Source organism: Phaenicophaeus curvirostris, chromosome 2, assembly GCF_032191515.1.
Source record: "Phaenicophaeus curvirostris isolate KB17595 chromosome 2, BPBGC_Pcur_1.0, whole genome shotgun sequence".
NCBI classification, from domain to species: domain Eukaryota; kingdom Metazoa; phylum Chordata; class Aves; order Cuculiformes; family Cuculidae; genus Phaenicophaeus; species Phaenicophaeus curvirostris.
The window spans coordinates 70,153,159-70,177,010 of record NC_091393.1 but is presented as its reverse complement, the minus strand read 5'-3'; the positions used below and the strand labels follow the sequence as shown (position 1 = coordinate 70,177,010).

At 37.3% G+C, this 23,852-nt stretch overlaps 1 protein-coding gene across 2 annotated transcripts in view; it reads right to left on the bottom strand.

The window, feature by feature from the left end:
• Nucleotides 1-23,852, bottom strand: part of SDCCAG8 (SHH signaling and ciliogenesis regulator SDCCAG8) — a 115,587-nt gene that overhangs the window by 22,059 nt on the left and 69,676 nt on the right. For both annotated transcript variants that reach the window (XM_069852415.1, XM_069852414.1), the window contains one exon: nt 20,705-20,836. In XM_069852415.1, coding sequence (XP_069708516.1) covers nt 20,705-20,836 — 132 coding nt within the window. The remainder of the gene's footprint in view (nt 1-20,704; nt 20,837-23,852) is intronic.

Sequence of the window (23,852 nt, the reverse complement as noted above, 5' to 3'; positions counted from 1 at the left end):
GATACAAGTAAATATACTTTAGTGATTACTTAATTTCTCTATAAGGTATCTGAAAGATTTCAGCTAACATTTCCACAAATTTCATGGTATCCAAACTATTCTAATGTAATCAGTTTTTATTATTCTCTTAAGTATTACCTGATGATATTTAAATAATCAGAGTGATTCTTCTGAATTGTCTAGCAGCTTTCTTTGCTTATGTGCATTAAACAATCCCAAGCGGTAAGCTTTTTGCCTTCTATTTTTTAAAAAAAAAAACCAAACAAATTTGGCTTTTGCTCATATTTTTAAAAGCTTGTCATTAGATTGGAAAGAATGTTTACAGATTAAATACAAGAAAAAGCAGAAATTGCAAAAATGTCCAAGATGCTCAACAGTACTACAGTCCTGAATTTCTATGAGTGTCACCTCTGGAATAATTTTTCCGGCTTATAAACTTTGCCTTCCTCATCTGACACACAAACCATGGAAGCGTCCAGCCTCCACGTTGTAGTCAGTAACCTACAATGTGCACATGAACAGACTCCCTGATAAATTATTACTTATTCAATAATGACATGCATTTAACATATACATATTTTACCATATATATAAGTATCGTGGCCTATTACTGCAAACTGCACTTCTGTTTTTTTCTACAGCTTTGTAGCATTTTGACTTCTGAAATTTTACTTGCAATCTGGTGTCTCCTCCACCACAGTACTGGTATTATCAAAATTACAGGCCAAATAAAAAATAGGCCAAGATAGTCTTCTAAAATTAAACTCTGATCTGAAAGGTACATTTGAACATTTGGGGATCTCTCTTCAGATGCTGACAGGGAGACATTTGAGCGGATGTAGAGAGAATCTGGATATATGGTTCACATATGGGCCTAACAAGAGCAATCTCTTCATATAAAGACACTGTTTCTCATGCTAAGTCTACCTTGTTTTCTGATGTCAGCTGAAAAGAATGTTGAAATCTGGGGCACTTTTCTGCATCACTCCCTGTTATTTAAATGCCTCATGTCAGAATTATTGTCTCTTTTCATAGGACCTCTGTCATTTGTGTTTTGGGGATTTTTTTTGTTGTTGTTGGTTTGACTTTTTTATGGGGTGGGTTGTTTGTTCAAGACTACCAATGCTACACTCTCTTAGGGAATGTTATTCGTGCTTATTCTTCCACCCAAAGCACCTTAAAATTATGAAGGTAACGCAACAAATAAAGGTTTTTTTTTCAGCGTTGCATTAGAATTGTGAGATTACCACTGATTCAACTGCTACAAAAGAAATTTGGTATTTGGTATCGCAAGCACTGAATGCTTTTGAGCACAAATCCTTCACCTGAGTCTAGATCCAAATACCCGGGTCCCAGGTGAAATGCTACTGTAGTTGCCATTTAGGGCTTCCTTTTGTACAGCACAGAATCCAATATATCAGCCCAAGACAAAAGCCATGTATAGGAAAACAAATCTTAGTTGCTAAGTTAGCCTGTCGTGTAGTAAAAGTTTGTGTGAAGCCACGTACCATATGACCCAAAGAATCATTTTACTCTGAGAGCTCCAGCTGAATTAAAAAAAAAAGAAGTGCAGTAGAAAGGAAATACAGTTGCAGACATACAAAAGGCAGGATCTGTACTATCAGTCATTGCAGGAAAACTTATTATTTCACCTTTATTAGTGTAGAGCTGTACCTGAAGCATAAAAATTTTGCTCAGAGCGGTTTGGAAGAAAAGCACCAGCATTCATTAATGCCTACCATTCATAACATGCACCCATTTCACAGCCTTATCTTAGAAGATGTTAGAAAAAGTCAATACAGCATTATTTCCACACAGCACACAAATGACCTTCAACCAGCAGTACCAGGATCTGCACCATGGCATAAGTAAAATCTAAACACAACACTTGCAGAAGAACTGCCATAATTAAAAAAAAAAAAAAAAAAGACTGCTCAGAAGCTTCTGATAGCTGCCAGAACCCAAAACACTGAGGATCAGGAAAGGACCAGAACTCAGGTTTTAAGGGTTTAAGAAGTGTAAGGAAATCAAACAGTTGCACCTCTGAGTTGTGCAATCCTAAGCAACAGAATCAATTCGGAAAAAAAGCACTAGGATAAAAGAAAAAAGAACAAAACTTGTAAACATGCAAGGTGCTGTCTGGGGTTACCTTAACTTAGGGAAAATGCTCAGGAGACTGAAGGCAAAAGTTACCTCTTCAAGATGCTAAATTATGTTGCAGCTAAATCTTTACAGTGACGAAAGGGGTGAATGGTTTTCAGCTACCTATGAATCACAAGGTTCACAGACAGGTCTCCATTTGACTTCCCACATTCAAAGGAAATTAAAAATTCTTTTTAATTCAGGGTACTAATTAGGATGATAATTGGAAGAAATCCCAAACCATCAAACTTGACAATAACGACCTATGTGTTTACACCCAGACTTTTTTGTAGCATTTTACAAGGAGAAAAGACTTAAAAGTACACTAACCAAAGTTCACTGCCTTACCTAGTTAGGGTCTGAACTCGCTTCCAAGTTTTGAAGGAGTCCAGGGATTTTGAGGGCACCCAGCATGCAATTCAGGCAGAAATTTCTTCAAAGGACAGAGGTTTGACTTTTTTTTCCCTTTTCTTTGTCCTCATCTTTTCTTTTTAAAATAAAAGCTACATGCCTGATTTGTGAGCACGGTTTTGAAAGGAAGGGAGAAAACCTCATTACAAATAGCAAATAAAGCTTTAGTTTATGAGTCTACTATTTCATCTATGAAATATCCAGGTTGCCCCTTCATCATCATTTCCAAACCACCACATTATATAAGGAAACAATGCAATACTAGGCTGGTCTGTTTCCCACGTTTTTGTTGGCTCAGCTGAAAAGTGAACATGGGCTATTGTCCCATGATGAGTGAATAATTTAACTCAAAGGCAATTTTGTACAAAATTACTTTCACAACTGCAAAAGAAAAAAAAAAAAAGAGAAAGCATAGCTAGTCAGACTCCTTGTTAAAGATAAGAACTTGTTTTTTTTCCCCAAACTAAGCTACTATCATCCACAAAGTTTAGTTTATATTGTTACTGTTAAATAAAAGATGTATAAATCTAGACATCAAAACACTCAACTTCTCCATGCTAAGACTTAACTGCCCCTGCATAAAGTGTCAAGTACATTGTGCACTACACTTCAAATAGTACTGTACTGGCCTGTGTGAAATCTCTGCTCTAGTGTAAAATTTATGCTGAAGTAAATGCAAGACAAAATCCTCAAATTGTACACTGATATTTAGAAGAGGTCTGTTGCATGTGGAACTGTTTTTGATCTTTAGATCATAAACTCCTGGAGGCACAGATCTTCTTTAATTACATGCCTACAAAGCACCATGTGTTTCCATTATGCTATTTAAATAATAGATTTAATTTGAATTTACATTTGTTGATATAAACATTACTGACTGTAACATTACCCTCCAATCTGATGTAGAAAGTCACTGAAGTATTAGGAAAAAAAATCCTTCCCATAAAGATTACAAAGGAAAGAATCCCCAAACGTGCTATTTGAAAAGATGGATAAGAAATTAACTTAATAGGAGAGAATAAATTTTAGTGGAACAGAATTTTAAAGATGCTAGTTTCATATGAATAATACTAACATCTGGAGGTGTTCAAAAGATGGGTGGATGAGGTGCTTGGGGACATGATTTAGTAGTAGACAGGTATGGTTAGAGTTGATGATCTCTAAGGTTTCTTTCCAACCTAATGATTCCATGATTCTATTCTACAGTCTCAGGCAACCCTCACTTTCAATTCTGGTCTACAGTTATCTGCTGTGTTTAAAAGACAACAAATTCAGCCACTTCCAGCAACCGAAGTTCCACCGATTACTGAAAGGAAAGAAGGTAGCATGGGAAGGATTGCTCCTCTATCTTGCAACACTGCTTTAACAGAAGTGGAATTGGGGGCTCCGCTAATGAATTGAACTATCAGGACTCTAATCGGTTCTACTTTTGTATAAACCATCCCTGTAATTTAAAACTTTGCTTGGGGTATCTTTGTACCTCAGGTGAGGCTCAAATGGAACAGAGCAGTGCTGGGTTCTGTGACAACTCAGAAGAACAGTCCAGAAGGAAGCACTTTAACGCAGCAATGTAAGGTAAGCTTTTGTTTCTAGTAAGAGTGCATACACCAAACCTGCACTATTGTTGAATGAAAAGGATTTTACTTGTGTTTTATAGATGATCTGCAATCACTTATAATAGATGTCATAATTTCTCCATTTGGGAAAATCCAGTCAAAAAGAAGAAAAACATTTACGTACCACATAAGTGGAACGTATGGTTCAGCTTATGTCAAGTTGCTATTAAAAAAACCCCTACTTTCAAACAGTGGAGCTTGCAATTATATTTAATCAGAACATCTAAGCACTAATAGTAATAACAACAATTTTAAGAATCTAAAATTTGCCAAAATTGAGGCAGTTCGAAGTGGGAGCAGACAGCTAAGACTGTGCAAAAAGTAATAATAATCAGCAAAGATTGTATTGGCTTTTGGTTTTGATCATACAACTTGCCAGGCAACCGAGCAAATAGGTAAGTTGCATGAAAAATTTTGAACAAGTGGAGGTTTTTGTTCACTTTGCACCTTCCAAAAAGCATTCTGTTTTTCAGAAGATCTAGAAATCTTCAGAATACATCTATCATGAAACACTCCTTCCACATATAGAGGTAGGGTACCTAAAATTACCTTAAACCAAGAAAACCATGAGAAGGTAAAGTGAAAAGAACAGAAAATAGCAATGTAAGAAGTATTTTTTTCTTTTGTCTTTAAATAAGTATTTTTCTTCTTTCATATTACTTAACGGATTTTTGTTTTTTGTCTAGTAGTATGTGATCCCCTCTCACCCATTCCTTCTTTTTCTTTTGTCCTCACACTAACCTGCAGAAGGAAAGAGGGGAAATACAGGGCCTTCCATCTGATCTTAAAAACACATAGGCAGAAAAAAAAAATAAATTCCTGGATGTAAGTAAAAGGATGATGGCCAGACAAAAACAAATGAGTACTCAAAGATTTGACAAAAGGAAGTCTCCTTATTAGATCCAGATCAACATAAAGAGTCCTAACAGTTGGACCATACTCAACATTGAAGGTGAAGGATCTTGAATTTTTTATCACATCATCAACAAATACACATACTTACGGCAAGGCACTCTGGACTGCAAAAATAAAGTGCAATAAATATGTGAAAAGCATAAGATCGAAAGCTTTCTTAATACTTTGCACATGGGAAAGACAACCACTATTACTTGCTTTGCCCTTGATCTTTTCCCCTCCTCCATCTCAAATTCTCATTTGTCCAACCTCTGCAAGAGGGTAAAATCCTTTGTAAACAAAAAAAAAAAAGAGTTTTCTTTAAATATCTGCAGCTTTGGAATAATGTTTGGAAAAAATGCAGTGAATCTCTCAAATCTGTTATGCATGAAGGTACAGGCCTCCCACGCATACTTATAGCAGCTACCTAAATGAGGCTAACTATTTCCAATATATAACACAGCACAAAAGCAAATCTCTCCTTGAAAAGGGTGGTGGGGGGGGAGAAGCTTATTAAGTTCCTTGAAACATTAAGTTGGTACATGATCTATCAGATATTAAACATCCTGCTTTTACTGCAAGTGATTTAGAGTTGTATACAAAACAGGATGAACAAGCCATAGGTGCTATTTTTAAAAGGCAAGTTCAGACCTCAAAAGCACTTCAAAGATTATTACAATATTTTTCCATATAAGCAATCATTCCAAGATGGTCATTGTACCTGGATGTTTACTGTAACATTTCAGTGACCTAGTAAGTGTTCAGACAAGTCTATATTCAGTGAAGCTGGAAGGGAGGTAGAGGGGCAGGTGCCTGTATATATGGTGGAGTCCTGGAAGAACTGGGCTTCCTTTAAAAATCTTGGAGTCTTCCTTTTAACTGAAACACGAGGGCACTAGTTCTGGTGCGTTAGCTATGTCAACAGCTCCTGGATTAGTTACAGGAGGACTAAATACCAACATTCAGACTCCGAAATTATAACATTCTTACTCCTATGCATATTATTGAACAAAACTAAAACCAGTATTTCATAACCTTTGAATATATTTTTATTTAGTGTCTCTAAAGAGAGAGATACCCTAACTTTCTTGTAAATGTGGAGTAGTGTAGTATTGGTTCTTGCCACAGAATATTGATTTTACATGTACTTACACAAAAATTCCTGTGTAAGCAGTACTTTTCTTATGAATATTACAAATGTCTTTGTTTCTTTTGATACAGCTTGAAAACAGTTCCCAAAATACTGAAGAAGCTAACTTAAAACTCTTTTTACCCCTTCTTACCTCAATACAGAACACCAAAATCACTATTTGAAAACACTAGCAGACCTTAACGGGATTTGGATCTTTTGTTCCAGAAAGTCTAGAATTTCAAACATAAGCCTTGGGTTCCAATTCAATGAAGATTCTGTATTCAGCTTTAGTATACATTTTTCCATGTCAAATAAAACTGCAACGAGTGAAGAAGGGTGCAGATGAACATTGCCCTACAGTGATGATCATGGTGTCCTTCCATTTCCATAGACAAAGCATCACATATTTAATTCCAAGCTGTATGATGTTACACAACTGGTCACCTATCTCAACAAATGATTGCCTACTGCATTTAACCCTTTTGGCAGCAAGTCTGGACTTTTTTATGCTATATTCTAATTCAGTGGATTCTACATTTCTTACTCACTACCACTTTCTCTGAACTCAGCAATGTCAAGAGGTCAACAATTACTTTGTTCAGAATACACCATGAAAGTAAGAGTGACCCCATATCTTCATTTTTCCCCTTTGATCATCCCTTTATTTGACTGTATTTCAGTAAATTATCCATGTAGTTTTTATTTTGACAGCTCTCTTTACAGCAGTAAAACAAAATGTGTGCATTGCAAATGGCAAAGATTCAAATTTCAGCTATGTTTATCCAAAATAGCACTGAACTGCTTCTGTACTTATGCTATACTGCCTACAGCCTTACGGAAGGGGAGACAGATGGGATGAATTTAGCAGGGAAACAGCTGTGGCTTGAAGAAGAGACAAGCAAAAGTTTTGCTATCAGGCTTCATTATGTATCAAGGTACCAGTAAAATGTGTATCCGTAAGGCAGCCAAAAAAGTGTTTTTCATTTGACTAGTGATAATTACCTTTTCTCAACAGCTGACAGTGTTCTAAGCAGCATTAAATAGGTATAATAATTAAGCAATAATATAAGACAGGCAGTGCCTTGCTGGGGATTATTGCTCGCCTCGGGTGTGTTGTAAGGCACAAGGCTGAAGGGTGAGTGACTTCAGCCACCCGAGAAATACAATAATCCCCCAGAAATGCACTGTCTGGAACGTCTTCTTGCTATTAGAAATGAAAATTTAAAGAGGAAAAAATGTTAGGCACATTTCCTGTGGATTTTATGGATGGGGTTAATATTACAGAAAGTCAATGAAGAAATTCCATTCCTGCCCAGCCTATGAAAGCCCTTTCCCAAGGATACATATGCCTCTGCTCAGCTTGTTTGTACATTTTATTCATAAAACTGATTTAGGAAGCACGAGTACTTGCACCATCTAACACATGTGTGATAAGACACAGCAGATTACAACAGCCTTCACAACGGTAAAAGTTCAAGTGCTTAAGTGACATGCTTCCAAACATTTATTCTGTGCTATTGTTCATGCCTACAGTCAATTTACAGATGAGCTTTTTTTTAGTTCTGAAACTCTGTGTGTGTATTTATACGTGCATATATAGCATATAAAGCATATATATGCAAATACTTTTTTTTTTAAAATATGTATGAAAGGGCAGTCACTCAAGTGATCCAAGTAAATGGGAAAAAACACTACCACTTCAAAACCTGAAAGCTGTTTTTGACCACATGCAAGTCACATAGCTAGAACTAAGGCTAAATCCCTGGTAGTGTGGGAAGTGCTAGTGTAGCACTCAAAGATGACACTGCTTTACATAAGCAGAAAAAAGATTACTGCAATTTCAGCCATGCCACTGAGATAACCTTTTGGTAATAGAGACTTAGAAGTCTTACAGAGAACAAGTCTTACGAGGAGCGGCTGAGAGAGCTGGGGTTGTTTAGCCTAGAGAGGAGGAGGCTGAGGGGAGACCTCATTGCTCTCTATAACTACCTGAAAGGAGGTTGTAGAGAGGAAGGTGCTGGCCTCTTCTCCCAAGTGACAGGGGACAGGACAAGAGGGAATGGCCTTAAGCTCCACCAGGGGAGATTTAGGCTGGACATTAGGAAAAAATTCTTCACAGAAAGGGTCATTGGGCACTGGAACAGGCTGCCCAGGGAGGTGGTTGATTCACCTTCCCTGGAGGTGTTTAAGGCACGGGTGGATGAGGTGCTAAGGGGAGTGGTTTAGTGTTTGATAGGAATGGTTGGACTCGATGATCCGGTGGGTCTCTTCCAACCTGGTTATTCTATGATTCTATGATTTCACAACATTAACTTGACTCAAATCAGAATTCTAAAGACCGTTCAGGATCAAGTCGTATGATATCCCATGAGATGTATTTGGGACAAGGATGTATTTCCATATGTATAACTAAAGGTGGAGTCTGCCTCTCTGAGGTTTAAAAGGACTTTTTTTAAAAAAAGAAACCAACCTCATTTCCCCTTTGTTTCCCTTTGTATACAAATTTACTGTTCACAAAGAATAAGTTAAACAAACACATAATAAACTATTACTCTTTTCCATTTCTCATTTCTTCCATTGTTACCACTTTATTTCAGAACCAAACTGAGAACCCTGAGCACATGTAATGCGGTCTTGAGTACACTAGGAATGTAGGTAAGTAGGTCTTATCATAATGTCCTTCATTATAGCCACTTCCATAATCTCCATTTCACCACAATTTCTGTGATTAGCAGTTGAGAGGCAAGACATTTAAGATAGCGTTTCCATAAACTAGCACAATGTCTGTTACTATTAGACAACTACCCATAAGCACTATCACAAGGCACAATAAACACAACTAATTCTTAGTTTTTATTTTTTTAGGATGGAAACCTTTTTAGAGTGCACTCAGAAGCTTAGAATTAACATGACTGGAGCTCTAGAAAAGAATTATAGTTTAAGTTAGACAAGAAATAAGCAAAAGAAGATTCTAGCTGTGTTTTAGAGAACAAAACTAGAGGAAAAATAAATCTTTAGTCTCATAATGCATAAACAATAGCACTTCTAATTGTTTGAATGATGGAAAACAAAAGGCATGAACGGGAACCTCCTCCACCTTTAAGTACAACATTAGTTATGGAAAGACTGGCAGAAGGCATATCAATGCTAAATATGCGAAGATTTTAAAGCGTGTTAGATCTACACATGGAAAATAAGAACATCCACAGTTGTATCAGCTTCCGTAGGAGCAGTACTGGACCCTGTGGAAGCAACCAAAGCACTGAAGTTACCAGGAAAAAACAGCCTTCCAATAGTCTTGTAGAAATCTACTCACTTAATATATTAAAAACATAAACTGTCATTAGTTTGGGCTCATCTCCTCTTACAACAATAACCTTGAAAGCAGGCAGATGCATAGATTTTGTTACAGAGCTGGTGAATTTTCACGACACTTGCAAAGCTGTTTAAATGTTATTAACCTGTCTTCATTTTCAGTTCCCTACTATACGACAATAGAGGATTTGAAATAGCCTTTGTCTGAAAACCTCAGAGTTAGATACAGAGACCAAAAATGGAAGGAGATCTGCTACTGCTTAGAGTAGTTTGCCAAATAGGTTAATAGTCAGATTTTACTATTATTGTGAGTTCACTTAAAGTCCGATAGGAAGATCCCAATTACTGTTAAATAAGCCAACCATATATTTTCTGTCAAACTACTGCACAGTGTTAGTCCCACAGCGGCTACTTGAAAACTCGTCCTTTAATGTTCTGACGTATCACAAGGATATCACAGAAATATAGTAGAGAAAAATGAATTTTAAAAATGCAGGTGCAACACAATATGGTAGAAAGAAAACAAGGTGAGTATAATAGGAGTTTCAACAATTTATTTTTTTTATGTGGTTGAAACAATCCAGACTTGCTGACAATTGTTAAATGGTGTATACTTCTAGGAGAAATATGGGGAGGATTGTCCTCCAGAGTTTATTCTAGACTGGAAAAGCTATTATCCAGGATAGAAACCTTTGTTCTGTAGCTCTGGATAACTTTTAGCCGATAATTTAAATGAACTGAAACATGCTTTTGTGGGCTATTTCTTGCCATTAAACAACTACGTTTTTATTAACCTGCCAGCAAAGGAGCACTATGATCCAGTCTGCTCACTTTTTATTTCACATCCCTGGGCAAAGGGGTGATGAAGACTGGTCCATGACTACTACCATAGACCAGACCTGCTACTATCAGGCAAAGTGTTTCACAGTAGATGATTAAGGGGTAATTTGTGGATTAGGACAAGAAGGATCAGGTATCACTACCTGAAGCAAGCCCCAACTAAAATTAAAACAGTTTCAGATTTGTAGCAAATGAAAATAAAGAAAAATAATATCGGGTTTCACTGGGAAACCACGGGTAAACTTCTCTCCAACCATCCACATCTTTTTTAGTGGCACTGTGATGACCTGCATAGGGCTAAGCATCTCTGGATCTTGCCATATCAAGGAGAGTTTGAGCTGAGCTGTCAAAGACATCACCTTTATCCACCTCCATTTTAGAGGAGAGAATGAAGAATTCTTCGTTAATCCTAAATTAACATTTAGATTTGAAAACCAACAACTGTGCTGACAACAGAAAGTAACAAGAACAGCCTGGAACCTTATGTTGTGCTGTTTTATGTCACACATATTTCAGGGCTTTTTACATTCCTGGTAGACAAGAACACAAGCTTACTATTAGTGAGCTGAAGGCTTTGATTCCCAGAAGCTGATGGGATGGATAAGAACCATCCCTGTGTCTGCTTTGGAGGAGGCAGAATATGTCAAAGCAGTAGAGCAAAAGATATTCTCAGGAGTGGACAACTACCAGGCTCTTAGCAGAGGGAGTGTTAGAGTGTTGATAGCTGATCAACATAGAAGCAAGAAAACCTGAATATTTTTCCATCTAGGTTTTCTTTGAGAGATGATCTGTGCCCCAAGCTTATAGTATCCCTTTCTCAGATATTATTCTACATTTTCTAAAACACTGAGACTGTGATGGCCAGCTCTATTGATGTGCAAAGAGAGCATAGACGCAGTCTTTTCCTCTCCTAGACCTTCTTTGCCAAGCTGACTACTTTGTTAAGCAATCAAAACAGATGCAGCATTAACTAATCCTTAAAGAAGGTAATTCAAATAATTATCAGCCCATTAACATAATCTCAAATGCATGAAACGTCTACAACAATTTCCGAAGGGAAAAATACAAAAGGATATGAAGGTAAATGGAAAACACGAGAAATTGAAACATAAGTTAGATCAAGAAGATTCTGTCATGGCAATCTTAAGTTCATTGACAACTGATTTTTTTGATAAAGGAAATGCAATAAATCTTACCTACAATAACTTCAGCAAAACATTAAATATCATGCCCCATCAGCAATCATTAACTAAGCTGTTGTTGATAAGTAACTGATTAAAATACAGAGCACAATGGACAGGAACAGTTGAAGGTGAGGAAGAATTGGAAGCCGATTTCTTCTGAGTTTAAACAGGTTTTTGAATATTTTGGATAATGACTCAGCACAAAAGGTGGGAGTGGGATGATAAATTTAAGAGATCCTATCAGCTTAAGAGAGCTCCGGGATACTGCACAGAAAGAAACAGATGACTCAAAAGATTGGAACAGCAGAAATGGAATGAAATTTTATAGTACAAAGTCTTACACAAGGGGCTTAATGCTTTCTCAGTTCATAGCAAAAGTCTCTGCTAACAACTTGAATTTACTTGGGAGGAAGAGGTCCTGGATGCACTTCTTGGATAGAGAGATTATCAGCAGCCAATATTACACAGCTGTCAAAAAGGCAAACGTCATCATAGGATCCATTAGTCAAGGAATTTCCAATAAATACATTAATTCCACCACCTGAGATATTCAAATGTCCTCTTCTAAAATGCTGTAGACATTTCTGATTGGTCATATTAAAAAAATATAAACAATCAGAACAGAGAGAGAGCTTATTGCAAAAAGAACTAAAGAGGAAGACTTCACTTATTAATCAGAAGTAGGACTGAATAGATACAACCATTGTTTGTAATTATCTGCATTATCAGTGCAGATAAAAGAAAAGCAGAACAAAATAGCTACTACTTAGTCCAATTTTGGCTCCACGACAAGTAGGTACAAGTCGAACACAAATGAAGTCAGACCAAAAATAAGAAGGATCCCAATCAGAAGACCAGTGGTGATAGAAACAGTTGTCCAAAATTGGAGCAGCGAGGCCTAATGACTTTTTAAAATACATTTACAAAGGAATATATATAAAAGTATATATAAACATAAATTTTATATTAACACTCATTTTAGTGATAGCTGCAGTAGAGGAACACAGTACTCATTGACCCAGAATACATCTTACAGAACATTAAGTTTCCTAGACAACTATCTGAAAATTGTGTGTGTGATACTTCCTTCTGCTTGTCATTTGCTTTAGAAGGTTAAGAACGTATTTGCTACAATTTTGCGGCATTTTCTGAAGATTGAGTATTTCACTCTTGGTACACATTTTCAGTTTTTCTAACAATTAGATAATTCTTTCTTTATGTTCAAGTAGCTGGGGAATAAATCTATAAATAGTATTTAAAGGTTTATATAATCTTACACAACTTATTAACTGTTCAGAAAGGGAATATTATACATACAAAAGCATAAATAACATGCATTTATGTACATACTACATACAGGCATTAATTTAAAGTGAGAGTGCAAAAAATTGACGAAGTTATACATAAGAAGTGGACAATTAGGGAACTTGAGAGGAAGAGGGAAAAATTTTGAACATCCAGTTTCTATTTCAGACCATACAAGCTGTGTGTGAACACCCAAACATTAAACAAAAGCCAAATACACTTTCAGACTCTGACAGCATTTGCAAGACACATGTATATTTGTGTATGTATATAGACATCATTCTTTGATTATTTCCAAATAGTACTTCTCTGGCATATATATTTCTCAACCTAAAATGTGAGTCAATTAAATGGCAAGAAAAAAAGTAAGTAATACTGATAACACCAAATTCTGGGCAGAACTTAGAGGTTTATCTGGCTACACTTTAACACTGAACAAAGTGACCACAAAGCTTTTTACAAACTCTGTGCATGAAAGACAACACAAACAGGTATGTCTCCAGTTGTTACAGAAATCCCATTACAGTGAAACCACACCAAAGACACGTAGACATGAATAATGATGCTCAGGCAAAAGTGGAGCATACTGCTCTTCAAGCATTGAGGCAACTTTAATACCAGAGATGTCACAGATAATACAGAATCACAGAATCATAGAACAGTTTGGGTTGGAAAGGACATTAAAGATCATCTAGGTCCAACGCCCACTAGGGACACCTCCCACTAGATCAGGTTACTCAAGGCCCCATCCAACCTGGCCTTGAACATGTCCAGGGATGGGGCAGCCACAACTTCCCTGGGCAACCTGTTCCAGTGCCTCACCACTCTCGTGGTAAAGAAATTCTTCCTAATGTCTAGTCTAAATCTGCCCCTCTCCAGTTTATACCCATTGTCCCTAGTCCTTTCACTTTGTAAACAGCCCCTCCCCAGCTTTCTTGTAGGCCCCCTTCAGGTATTGGAAGGTTGCTATAAAAGGTCTTCTCAGAGCCTTCTCTTCTCTAGGCTGAACAATCCCAACTCTCTCAGCTTGTGCTCATATGGGAGGTGCTCCAACCCTCTGATGATCTTTGTAGCCCTCCTCTGGAACCATTTCAACAGTTCCATATCCTTATTATGCTGGGGATTCCAGAATTGGACACAGTACTCCAGATGAGGTCTCACAAGAGAGGAATAGAGGGGCAGAATCACCTCCCTTGCCCTGCTGGCCATGTTTCTTTTGCTGCAGCCCAGGATACAGTTGGACTTCTGGGCTGCAAGAGCATATTGCCGGCTCATGTCAAGCTTTTTGGCCATCAGCACCCCCAAGTCCTTCGTCCTTCTCTGCAGGGCTGCTCTCAGTCATATCATCCCCCCTTTATACGTTAATCTCTACTTTTGAGATAAAAATTAATGCATTTTAAATTGAAAAAGCCATGATATAGTGCATTTTTATTCTAAAATTGCATTTGAAAACAGATGATTGGTCTAGTAACAAGATAGTAAGAATTTTCTCATTGTTACTTAAAAAAATACTAACCTACCAGTAAAATAAAACCAAGAAAGTCAATATATTCAAGAAGGAATGAACTGGACTGGAAAAACATAAAGGTCTGGTGAGACCGCACCTTGAATACTGTGTTCAGTTCTGGGCCCCTCACCACAAGAAGGATGTTGAGGCTCTGGAGTGAGTCCAGAGAAGAGCAAAGAAGCTGGTGAAGGGGCTGGAGAACAGGCCTTATGAGGAGTGGCTGAGGGAGCTGGGGTTGTTTAGCCTGGAGAAGAGGAGGCTGAGGGAAGACCTTATTATTCTCTACAACTACCTAAAAGGAGGTTCTGGAGAGGAGGGAGCTGGCCTTTCCTCCCAAGTGACAGGGGACAGGACAAGAGGGAATGGCCTCAAGCTCTGCCAGGGGAGGTTCGGGCTTGATATCAGGAAAAAAAATTTCACAGAAAGGGTCATTGGGCACTGGAACAGGCTGCCCAGGGAGGTGGTTGAATCACCGTCCCTGGAGGTGTTTAAAGGATGGGTGGATGAGGTGCTGAGGGACATGGTTTAGTGATTGATAGGAATGGTTGGACTTGATGATCCTGTGGGTCTTTTCCAACCTAGTGATTCTGTGTGTGTTTGTCTCTTAGATGATTATCAAAACTGAGTTATTCCATCCATCACTATTTCTCAAAAACACACAGAAAAATATACAAGATCTTTAGGCAGAAAACCTAAAAATTTAAATGCAATTTGATTGCTCTAGTTATTAAGGAAGTATTTTAATTAATTGTTCTACTGAAGATTTGCCAAAGAAAATGAAAATCTCTGTTCAGAAGTGTAACAGTGACAGTGAACCAGATACTGTGATATTTTGTATCAGTTACTTGAAACTGCTGGTATATTCTCTCTCTCTCTCTCTCTCTTTCTCAATTCTCACACACACACACACACATATATATATATATGTCCTCTCTTGCATACATGATCTCTCATACACTATCACATAGTAACAACATCAATTTAATGGCGGGAAAAATCTTTAAAGTCATTGTCAAACTGAATTGCACTTTTTCTTTCTAAATCCTTGAGTAGTCCATTTACGAATCCATCTAGCTATTCTTTCAGATAAGCTTATCCATGAGAATCATACATTTTCCCATAGGTAGAAAACAAATACAATTTGTCACATGTTGTCCTATACAGACATTTCTGCGCAGTTGACGCACTACACTAGAGTGTCTGAAGGGGAAGACACTCCAGGTAGTTGGCTGCAGACACATCTAAGCAACATGGCACGTAGTTAGAATTTGACACATATAGTCTTTATAAATCCAACGTCTATGAACTCAAACAAATCTCCTCCTTATTTATAGTAACAGGCAAGAGCAGATCTCTGCCGTCTTGTTACACAGATGGTTGTAACATTTTTATAGTTAACTTACAACCACTGATGCCTGAGGAATAGACACACATCTGCCCCAAACTGCCAGTCCTGTAGGCTCTTCTTTTTAACTTCAACTACCAAAAATACAGTCAAAATACACGCAATACTGTCACCCCTAAAAGCTACCACAAAAAAAAAGATCCCTACAAATCTGCATTAAAAATCTTGTTAATGTTATACATATCGGACAGTGATCACAAAAACGACAACAAAAATAACAGAAATATCCATCCTAATCACAAACCCTGAAGTTTTAGAGAAAATCCATTGCACCAGATCCCATATACTGAACTTAGTTTGCAAAAACGCTTTTCCTAAAAAGATTTCAAAAGAGCCTCCTACTTCATACAAAATACTGCCTATATCCTGGTGGGGTTTTCTTTTACTGCATGATATCTTGATATTTTTCTTCATATTTGCTATATTTCCACACACCACCTCAGATGTTAACAGAAAATCTACACAGAAAAGAGGCAGCTATATTAAATTAAATGCTTCCCACTTCAGACACTGGCTGTCCACAGAAAAAATTTTCTAAAGAGATGACATAATCAAATGCTTTCTTTATGCAAAGAATTGATACAGAAAAGCAAAGCCGCAACTGAACCTTGTACAGAATCACAGAATGGTCAGAGTTGGAGGGGACCTCCGGAGACTATCTAATACAAACCCTTGTTAAAGCAGGTTCACGTACAGCAGGCTGCACAGGAGCCTGCAAGAGTTGTTAACTACGTTCAGTGAAAGTATAAATAGCCTGATAAAATCCTGACCCATGGTGGCTTGGGCATATTTTACTTATTTACAAATACACTCCATCAATTATAGATCTAGGTAGACTCCTGTCTTTTTCTACTTGCTCACCAAATTGGAAGAGAATAGAAGTTGCAAGAAAGTGGATCTGTATTTACAGAACTGGTCTAACTTCAGAGGTGAAAATGCATGTCTGGGAATTCAGTTTCAAAACAGGTAAAGGAGAGAAGGAAGCACAGAATGGTTTGGATTGGAAGGGACCTTCAAGATCATCCTGTTCCAACCCCCCTGCCATGGGCAGGGTCACCTCCCCTACACCAGGCTGCTGTTCAAGGCCCCATCCAACCTGGCCTTGAACACTTCCAGTTGAGGGGCCATCCACAACTTCTCGGGACAACCTGTACTAGTGCCTCACCACTCTCACGGTGAAGAATTTCTTATGTTGAATCTAAATCTTCCTCCTTCCAATTTAAAGCTATTCCCCCCATCTATCAGTACGTGCCTGTGTAAACAGTCCTTCCCCAGCTTTCCTGTAGCCCCTTCAGGTGCTGAAAGGTCACTCTAAGGTCTCTCCAGAGCCTTCTTTTCTTCAGGCTGAACAACACCAACTCTCTCATCCTGTTCTCATATGGGAGGTGCTTTAGCCCTCTGATCATCTTTGTAGCCCTGCATTGGACCCGTTTCAAAAGTTCCATATCCTTCTTATGTTGGGAATTCCAGAACTGGACACAATAGTTCAGGTGGGGTCTCACGAGAGTGTGGTAATGGGGGAGGATCACTTTCCTTGACCAGCTGGCCACACTTCTTTTGATGCAGCCCAGAATGAACAAACATTATGTGTACAAGTTACCTAATTAATTTGATTTTGTATTTTCCTTCCTCTAGAATGTATTTGTCTTTTTGTGGAGTGGAGCACAGAAGGAAAACAGAAAGGTAGTTTAGCTTTGTATTTTTTTCGACATATTCTTTTTATTCTTGGCTAGTTTTCCATCTTTATACATGTCTTATAAGAAATTCTGTACTTTCTGCTACCTGATAATTTTTATTATTAACACATATCTACAGAATGGGAATTTGAAGACTTGAATACTAAATTTTGCTTTGAGGTTTAAAATTTATACCAATGTATTCTTTGCCACAAAACAAACAAGAAATTGTTTCTCTGAGATTCAGATCCCTAAATCACATGTGCTAAACCAGCTAACTTCCAGTGGGACATCAGTAACCCTATGTCATATTAGTACTTTTCAGATAATCTACTTAGCCAAACAGATCACTGTCTAAAATGAAAAGTATATAGCTGCAAGAAATATCAAAACAATAAAACTAATGTAAAAAAAATCATACGTGTATCTGGACCAAAGACAGACATTGTTGCAAGGTTAACAACATTAAATGAACATGTCTTCATAAGTTCCACTACAGCCTTAATGTGTTACCCTAGCCCTGAAAACCATACATCTTTCTATTCAAGTTTGCCCCAATACCATGCATCAACTGTACTATTTAAGATGGACATCTATTTCTTTTAATGCTGCTTTTCACTAAGCAAAAATACAGTGAAAGGGATGATTCAAAATAATTTTAAAGTCTGCAATTCAAAGTAATCTCTGACTTTAAAATGTGCTTTTATAATTTTGGCCTATATTGATATGCAGCATATAGAAAGATAGGAATGGCAGATAAAGAGTTATCTTGTTCACTTTCAGGAACGCAACTATCACAACTGCCAAAACATTGTTACTCCAAAAGAAATTCTGACTGATCAATTAGATCTTACTCCTTCTACAAACAGATATATCAGGGCTGCCATATTCTCCCAGAGGAACACAAGTAGTGACAGCAACTTCTTCTAAAAACAAAAACAAACAAAAAACCCAACTCGACAATTTTTTATTATTGAAATGCAAATATTTGGTCTCAAGTTAAGTCATAATCATTTAGATACAACACACTTTCTAAAGAGAGCCAGACAACAACAGCTAGAAAATTAGGTAGGAACCCACTTTGCAGGATTGTGTTGCAAAAAGATCAGTGCTATTTATAGCTGAATACAATGGGGAAATGTAGTGCATTAAGAAGTAATCACCCTTAACATTATTATGCTGTGATTATTAATACCTGAGTGATGGATGAAAATCTGAGGTGAAGCACATTATTATTATTTGTTCTTCTGCCTTTACTAAACAGCACAGTCAGTTCTCTGTTTTCAAAAATAGAAGAGAAAAATCACTATTTTAATTTGGTGGAAGTCCTTCATCATAAATATAAGGAACTGGGAGATTTATTTATTGTGGTAGTTGTACTTTCTGCTTTTCTTTGCCTAGATCTGAATACTTCATAGCCAATTTATAGCATTTCAGAACTGGTACTGAAAAGCTATTACAGTTTTCACATGATAACTAAAATTAGATTACACTGAATTTTTAAAGCAGTTTATTATAGCAGTCTTGTCACTTATTACCTGGATTTTAAATGAACATAGTGCAATATCATCATTAAAATGTCCCTTCTAAAAATGCCGGTAAAGTATAACATTCATGATTCAAATTCCCAATAATCTCTGCCATATTTACATATTCTAAAATATTAAAGAAGACAAATGCTACCACTATCTTGTTTTCTCTCCTTGTTGTCAGCAAAACAGCAGCAGAAGGTAAGGCACTGCCTGCAGCATGACCACTCTGCTTTCAAACCACTTTTCTTTTCTGGATTAATGCTTTCAATCTTTTCTAGTGTATAATCATTGCTGCCGCAGCAGAGAATGAGCAACATTTTCCAGTAGATCTATTTATTTTATTTTGTTCTGACAGAGTAAAGGTTGTTCTAAAAACTTACAAAGCAGTCTGAAATTCAACAAGATAGTACTAACTCCACAGAATAACAGCTAGGAGAATTTATTTATTTTCCATTTGAAAGTAACTCTGAGTCCTCAGTGCATGTCCCCTATACACTAGGAATCCACCACAAATAAAGAAACCTAAAGGGTGGTGAGATAAAAAGAAATATTATGTGGTCACATAGGACATGGACACAGTCATAGCATTTTTAATTTCTTTCATCTCTGAGCTATAAAAGATCACGACAATCCTATGTTACAGAAGAACAGGGTGAGGTATAGTTAGAAATCTGAAAAGGAAGAGGAAAGAAGGGGTCTGGGTGACTGAAAAGAATGTACGGGGAGCTTGCAAGAAACCAGGTAAAATAGACAGACAGAGAAAAAAAAGAAAAAAAAAACCAGCTGAAAAAACCCCAAACCCAAAACATACAAGACTGGCTGTTTCTATCAGGTGGTCAGTGGTCAAAAAAATAACAAACAGAATTTCTCTCAGCCAGGACTATCTAATGAAAACAAACTTCAAGTTGCCTTTCAGTACTGACAAGAGGTAGCCCAGGTTTGCAGAGTTGCCTCTCAGCCTCCTACTTCATCTCTTTCCAGTGCCTGTTACCCTGAATGTGGAGTGGCAAACAGAACAAGAAAGCACAGGTGAACTTTCTGTTTCCGACAAGAAAAGTCTCCCCAGTGATCTTTAAGGACATCTAATCCAAACTACAGCATAAGGCATTCTCAGTCTGGACACTGTGACCAGAACAGTCAATTGGTATTGGTGGAAATATTCCATACTCGTCTTGCTGTAGCTGCTCCCAGTTCTTCCTAAGGAAGTTTCTGTTTCCCTGAAAAGGCTAGCACTGTGCCTGGAAGCGGTTCATAATTCTTTGGTTACTAAGATCATCAGTAAGATTTGTCTGTTTATACAAGTTAAGTATTAATGAGAAAGGTAAGACTGTATAGCCAAAAAAATAAACCAATTACACGGTGTAACAGAATCCACATCTGTATTGTATACATTACTGAATAACTGCTCTCTTCCTTCCCCCTTCCCTTCCCTTTTTTTTTTAAACATGGTAAGACAATTCATCCAAGTTAGAACAGCCGAAACAGCCCACACACATATGTACTAGGCTTAAATTCTTCAGAAGACTATGTTGTTCGAGCTTTCCTTTCATTTATCCAAAATGGCACAAGCAAATGATGTTATAAAAAAAAAAATTCGACAGAATGCTTAGGGAGGGGGAAAGGGTGGTCATTTTCATAAGGAAAGAATATTACTTTCAGACAACCTATTGTCATTTTTACATTTGCACAACACAAGAGGTACAGTAGAGCATATCACATACTGACAGATTAACAGGACCTCCTACCTTGACTTCATCCTCTCATGCATTCTCCCATGCTGGATACATTGTTGGTCCAATTCATCATTCCGTTTCTGCATCTTCTCCAATCTGCCATGAAGATACGCATTTTCCTGACTAAGCTGGTTGACTTCAGATCTGTAGAAGTAAAACACAGTGATGATGGATGTTGTCAGATTTCATCCTGCAGCGTGCCATCAATATGTGGCTTCAGCATTTATAAAATTTCATACATGTATACGCAATGCATAAACAGGCTATTACTAGAACTTACAGAAACAAAACCAAATAATCTGTTCCAAATAATCTTAAGACAAAAGAACATGACACTGAAGGGTATCTGGTAAATATGCCAATGGCAATCACTCAGTCATAGGTTGGCTATGCTAATTTCAGCCTAATTTAAACAGGCATGTCATTTGGCATTATGCATTGATGTTAAACAAGATCAATAAATGTAAATTCATACTTGTTAAGCAAGAATTTGGCCAGCAATGTGAAACACATTTCAAGTCCTTTATTAGTAAAAGCTAGCATCTAGTTTAAAAAATGGCAACTAAAAACTTGTTCAACCTTTACTTCACTGTACAGGTAGAACTCTCAATATCGGTACTGTTATAGAAACTCCATTAACCTAACATGCCCAAAATACCATTATACAGATTAAAAAAAAAACCCAAAACATACTGTAAGAGGAAAATTAATAAAACCTTGAGAAACAAGGAACAGAATATAGAGGCACACCTAATCTACATAAAACTCAGCACAGCATTTAAGAACATTAGTCACTTCTAGCAATTGTTATTCTTCACGGGTGAGCAGAGACACCAGATCCATGAATGACCTGGGATTGTTACTTGCTACATTTCTAACCATCAGTCCATGAAGAAACAGGCATGAGCTGTTTCTTAATATCAGGAAAAGATCTCAGATTAAATTGTGATAAAATATACATTATGCACTTTTACAGTTTAACTCTTTGGAAAAGGTTAATGAGAACATGTCAGAATCTGCTATACCATCAGAAAGTAAGAATCAAAGGCAAGCAAATTTGTTTTATGGCATCTGCCACTCCAGATCTTGAGGTTAAAAAGCTTCAGAGATATCTTTAAATCATAAACTTAAATATGCTGCACTTAGAGCAGAAATATACTGTACCTTCCTGGCTGTTACAGAATGCAACAACTGACAATCTGAAAAACACAACAAAGTGTAGGGGGGAAGAAATACTCCTCCCTCAAAAACATGTTGTTACACTGACAAGTCAAATCTGGAAATGACAACATAATCTTTTCATGTTTAATTAGAGAACAATACATGCTATCATTTGTGAATCTAAAGGAACTTAGCAAGGGAAACTTTGGAAGCAGATTGTATGCAATTGAATTTAGATGTGGAGTTAACAGCTCTATTAAGGAACGCTACAGACAAATACATCATAATTGTGCTGATGTATTTGTACATCAAACTTGAATGCACTAGAGTTTCCTGGACAGGTACGTACCAGTGGGCAAGATGCAATAGGGAGGTAACTGAAGTAGAATTTTTACACAGATCACTTAACAGAAATACTAGTACATTAAATGCCAGCATTAAAAAAGCATTGTCAGTTGAACCAATTGTTACCACACAGTATGAATGCAAGTCTCTACTTGATACTGATCGTGTAAGACAGACAATCAGTGGATAAAAACAAAGGTCCACTGAAGAGCAGGTCAGTGGAAATCTTATTTAATTAAGCCCAAACAACTGATAACAGCGACTAAACTAAAGACAGCATTCCTTTTTTTTTTTTGGCCAGCAAAATCCAACAGCTGCATTTCCTATGCAGGAATACTGTAAATCCATTTGCCATGTAGTAATCACGTTTGTAGGGTTTCCCCAACTGGGGGATCCTGCTTATTTTTCTGTATTTATATGTGGCTGCCTCATTCATGGAAACAGCAGAAGCAATTTTCAAGGTGATAAAAATCTCAAAACTTTAAAAGGATTTATTTACCTCCAGCACATCTGTAGGTGCCTGAGGTCTTTCAAATCAAAGAAAATCCTACTGAAAATTGAAATTAACAAAACAAAAGAAAGTACGAAATCAATTTAAAACATGAATAGTATGATCTCTAATCTCTAAAAAACACCTGATACTTTGAATGCCATATGCATTCTCTTCTCCTAAAACACTTTTTTGCAATTACAGTTGAATTCAGGAAACACAATCCAGTTAAAACATTATTTATATAATGTCCCTTCCAAGTCAGTATCTAAGAGTATGATCACCTCGATTCAAGTATTTCATTAAACTGAAATTTTGGAGGACAGCACACATGAAGGGCAGAATGCCTATTAAGGTCAATGTTAAAAGGTTCACGTGTGTTGGCATTAAGGAGAGAACACCTGTCCCAGTAAGAGACTCACACCAAGAGTCTTCATTATCACCTGACAAAGACTCCCTCTGCATCTTTAAATATACCACTCAGCCACTTCATTTTCCGAAGATTATGATAAAACGGTTAATTCTATGTGATATATAAACAACTTCAAAATTGCTGGCTTAAAAAACCCCACAAGACAAACTGTAATTGCAATAAGCCCGAACAACTGTACTGAATGTGACAGCACGTTTATACTAGGAGTTGAAATTCCACCCAGCTAGGGGCAGGATTGGGTCTGTGTAGCTGTTTCACAAGCCACAGCAGGGACAGGAACAGGAGGGTAGCAAGTATGCAGTCCTGAACTTCACAGATAGCCCACACATAATGCCAGGGACAGAGGTAAATTACAAAAATCTGTGTGCTACGCATTATGTCTCATGAATCCAGAACAGCTAATGGACACAGCACAGACATGCTGATGTCACTCCACAAGAGCTACTCTGGGTCCAACAGACTGAGTAGTAAGCCGTGGTGGACTCAGAAGAAACTGAAGCTTGCAGACATTTGGAGTGCTGCCATCCGAGCTGAACTCTGTAAGAAGTTGCACTTGGGCAGACTCGGGCTGTCTCCCCAAGTCATACAGTCCTGTTTAATGTATCTGTGTATGCTTCTGAAATCCAGTAGACTCAGGAGACTTGTATGAAATCAATATTATCTTGAAACTGCACAGCAGAAAGCTACAATGTCAAATGAAAATGGAAACATAAAATGCATGCTTGTAAGTA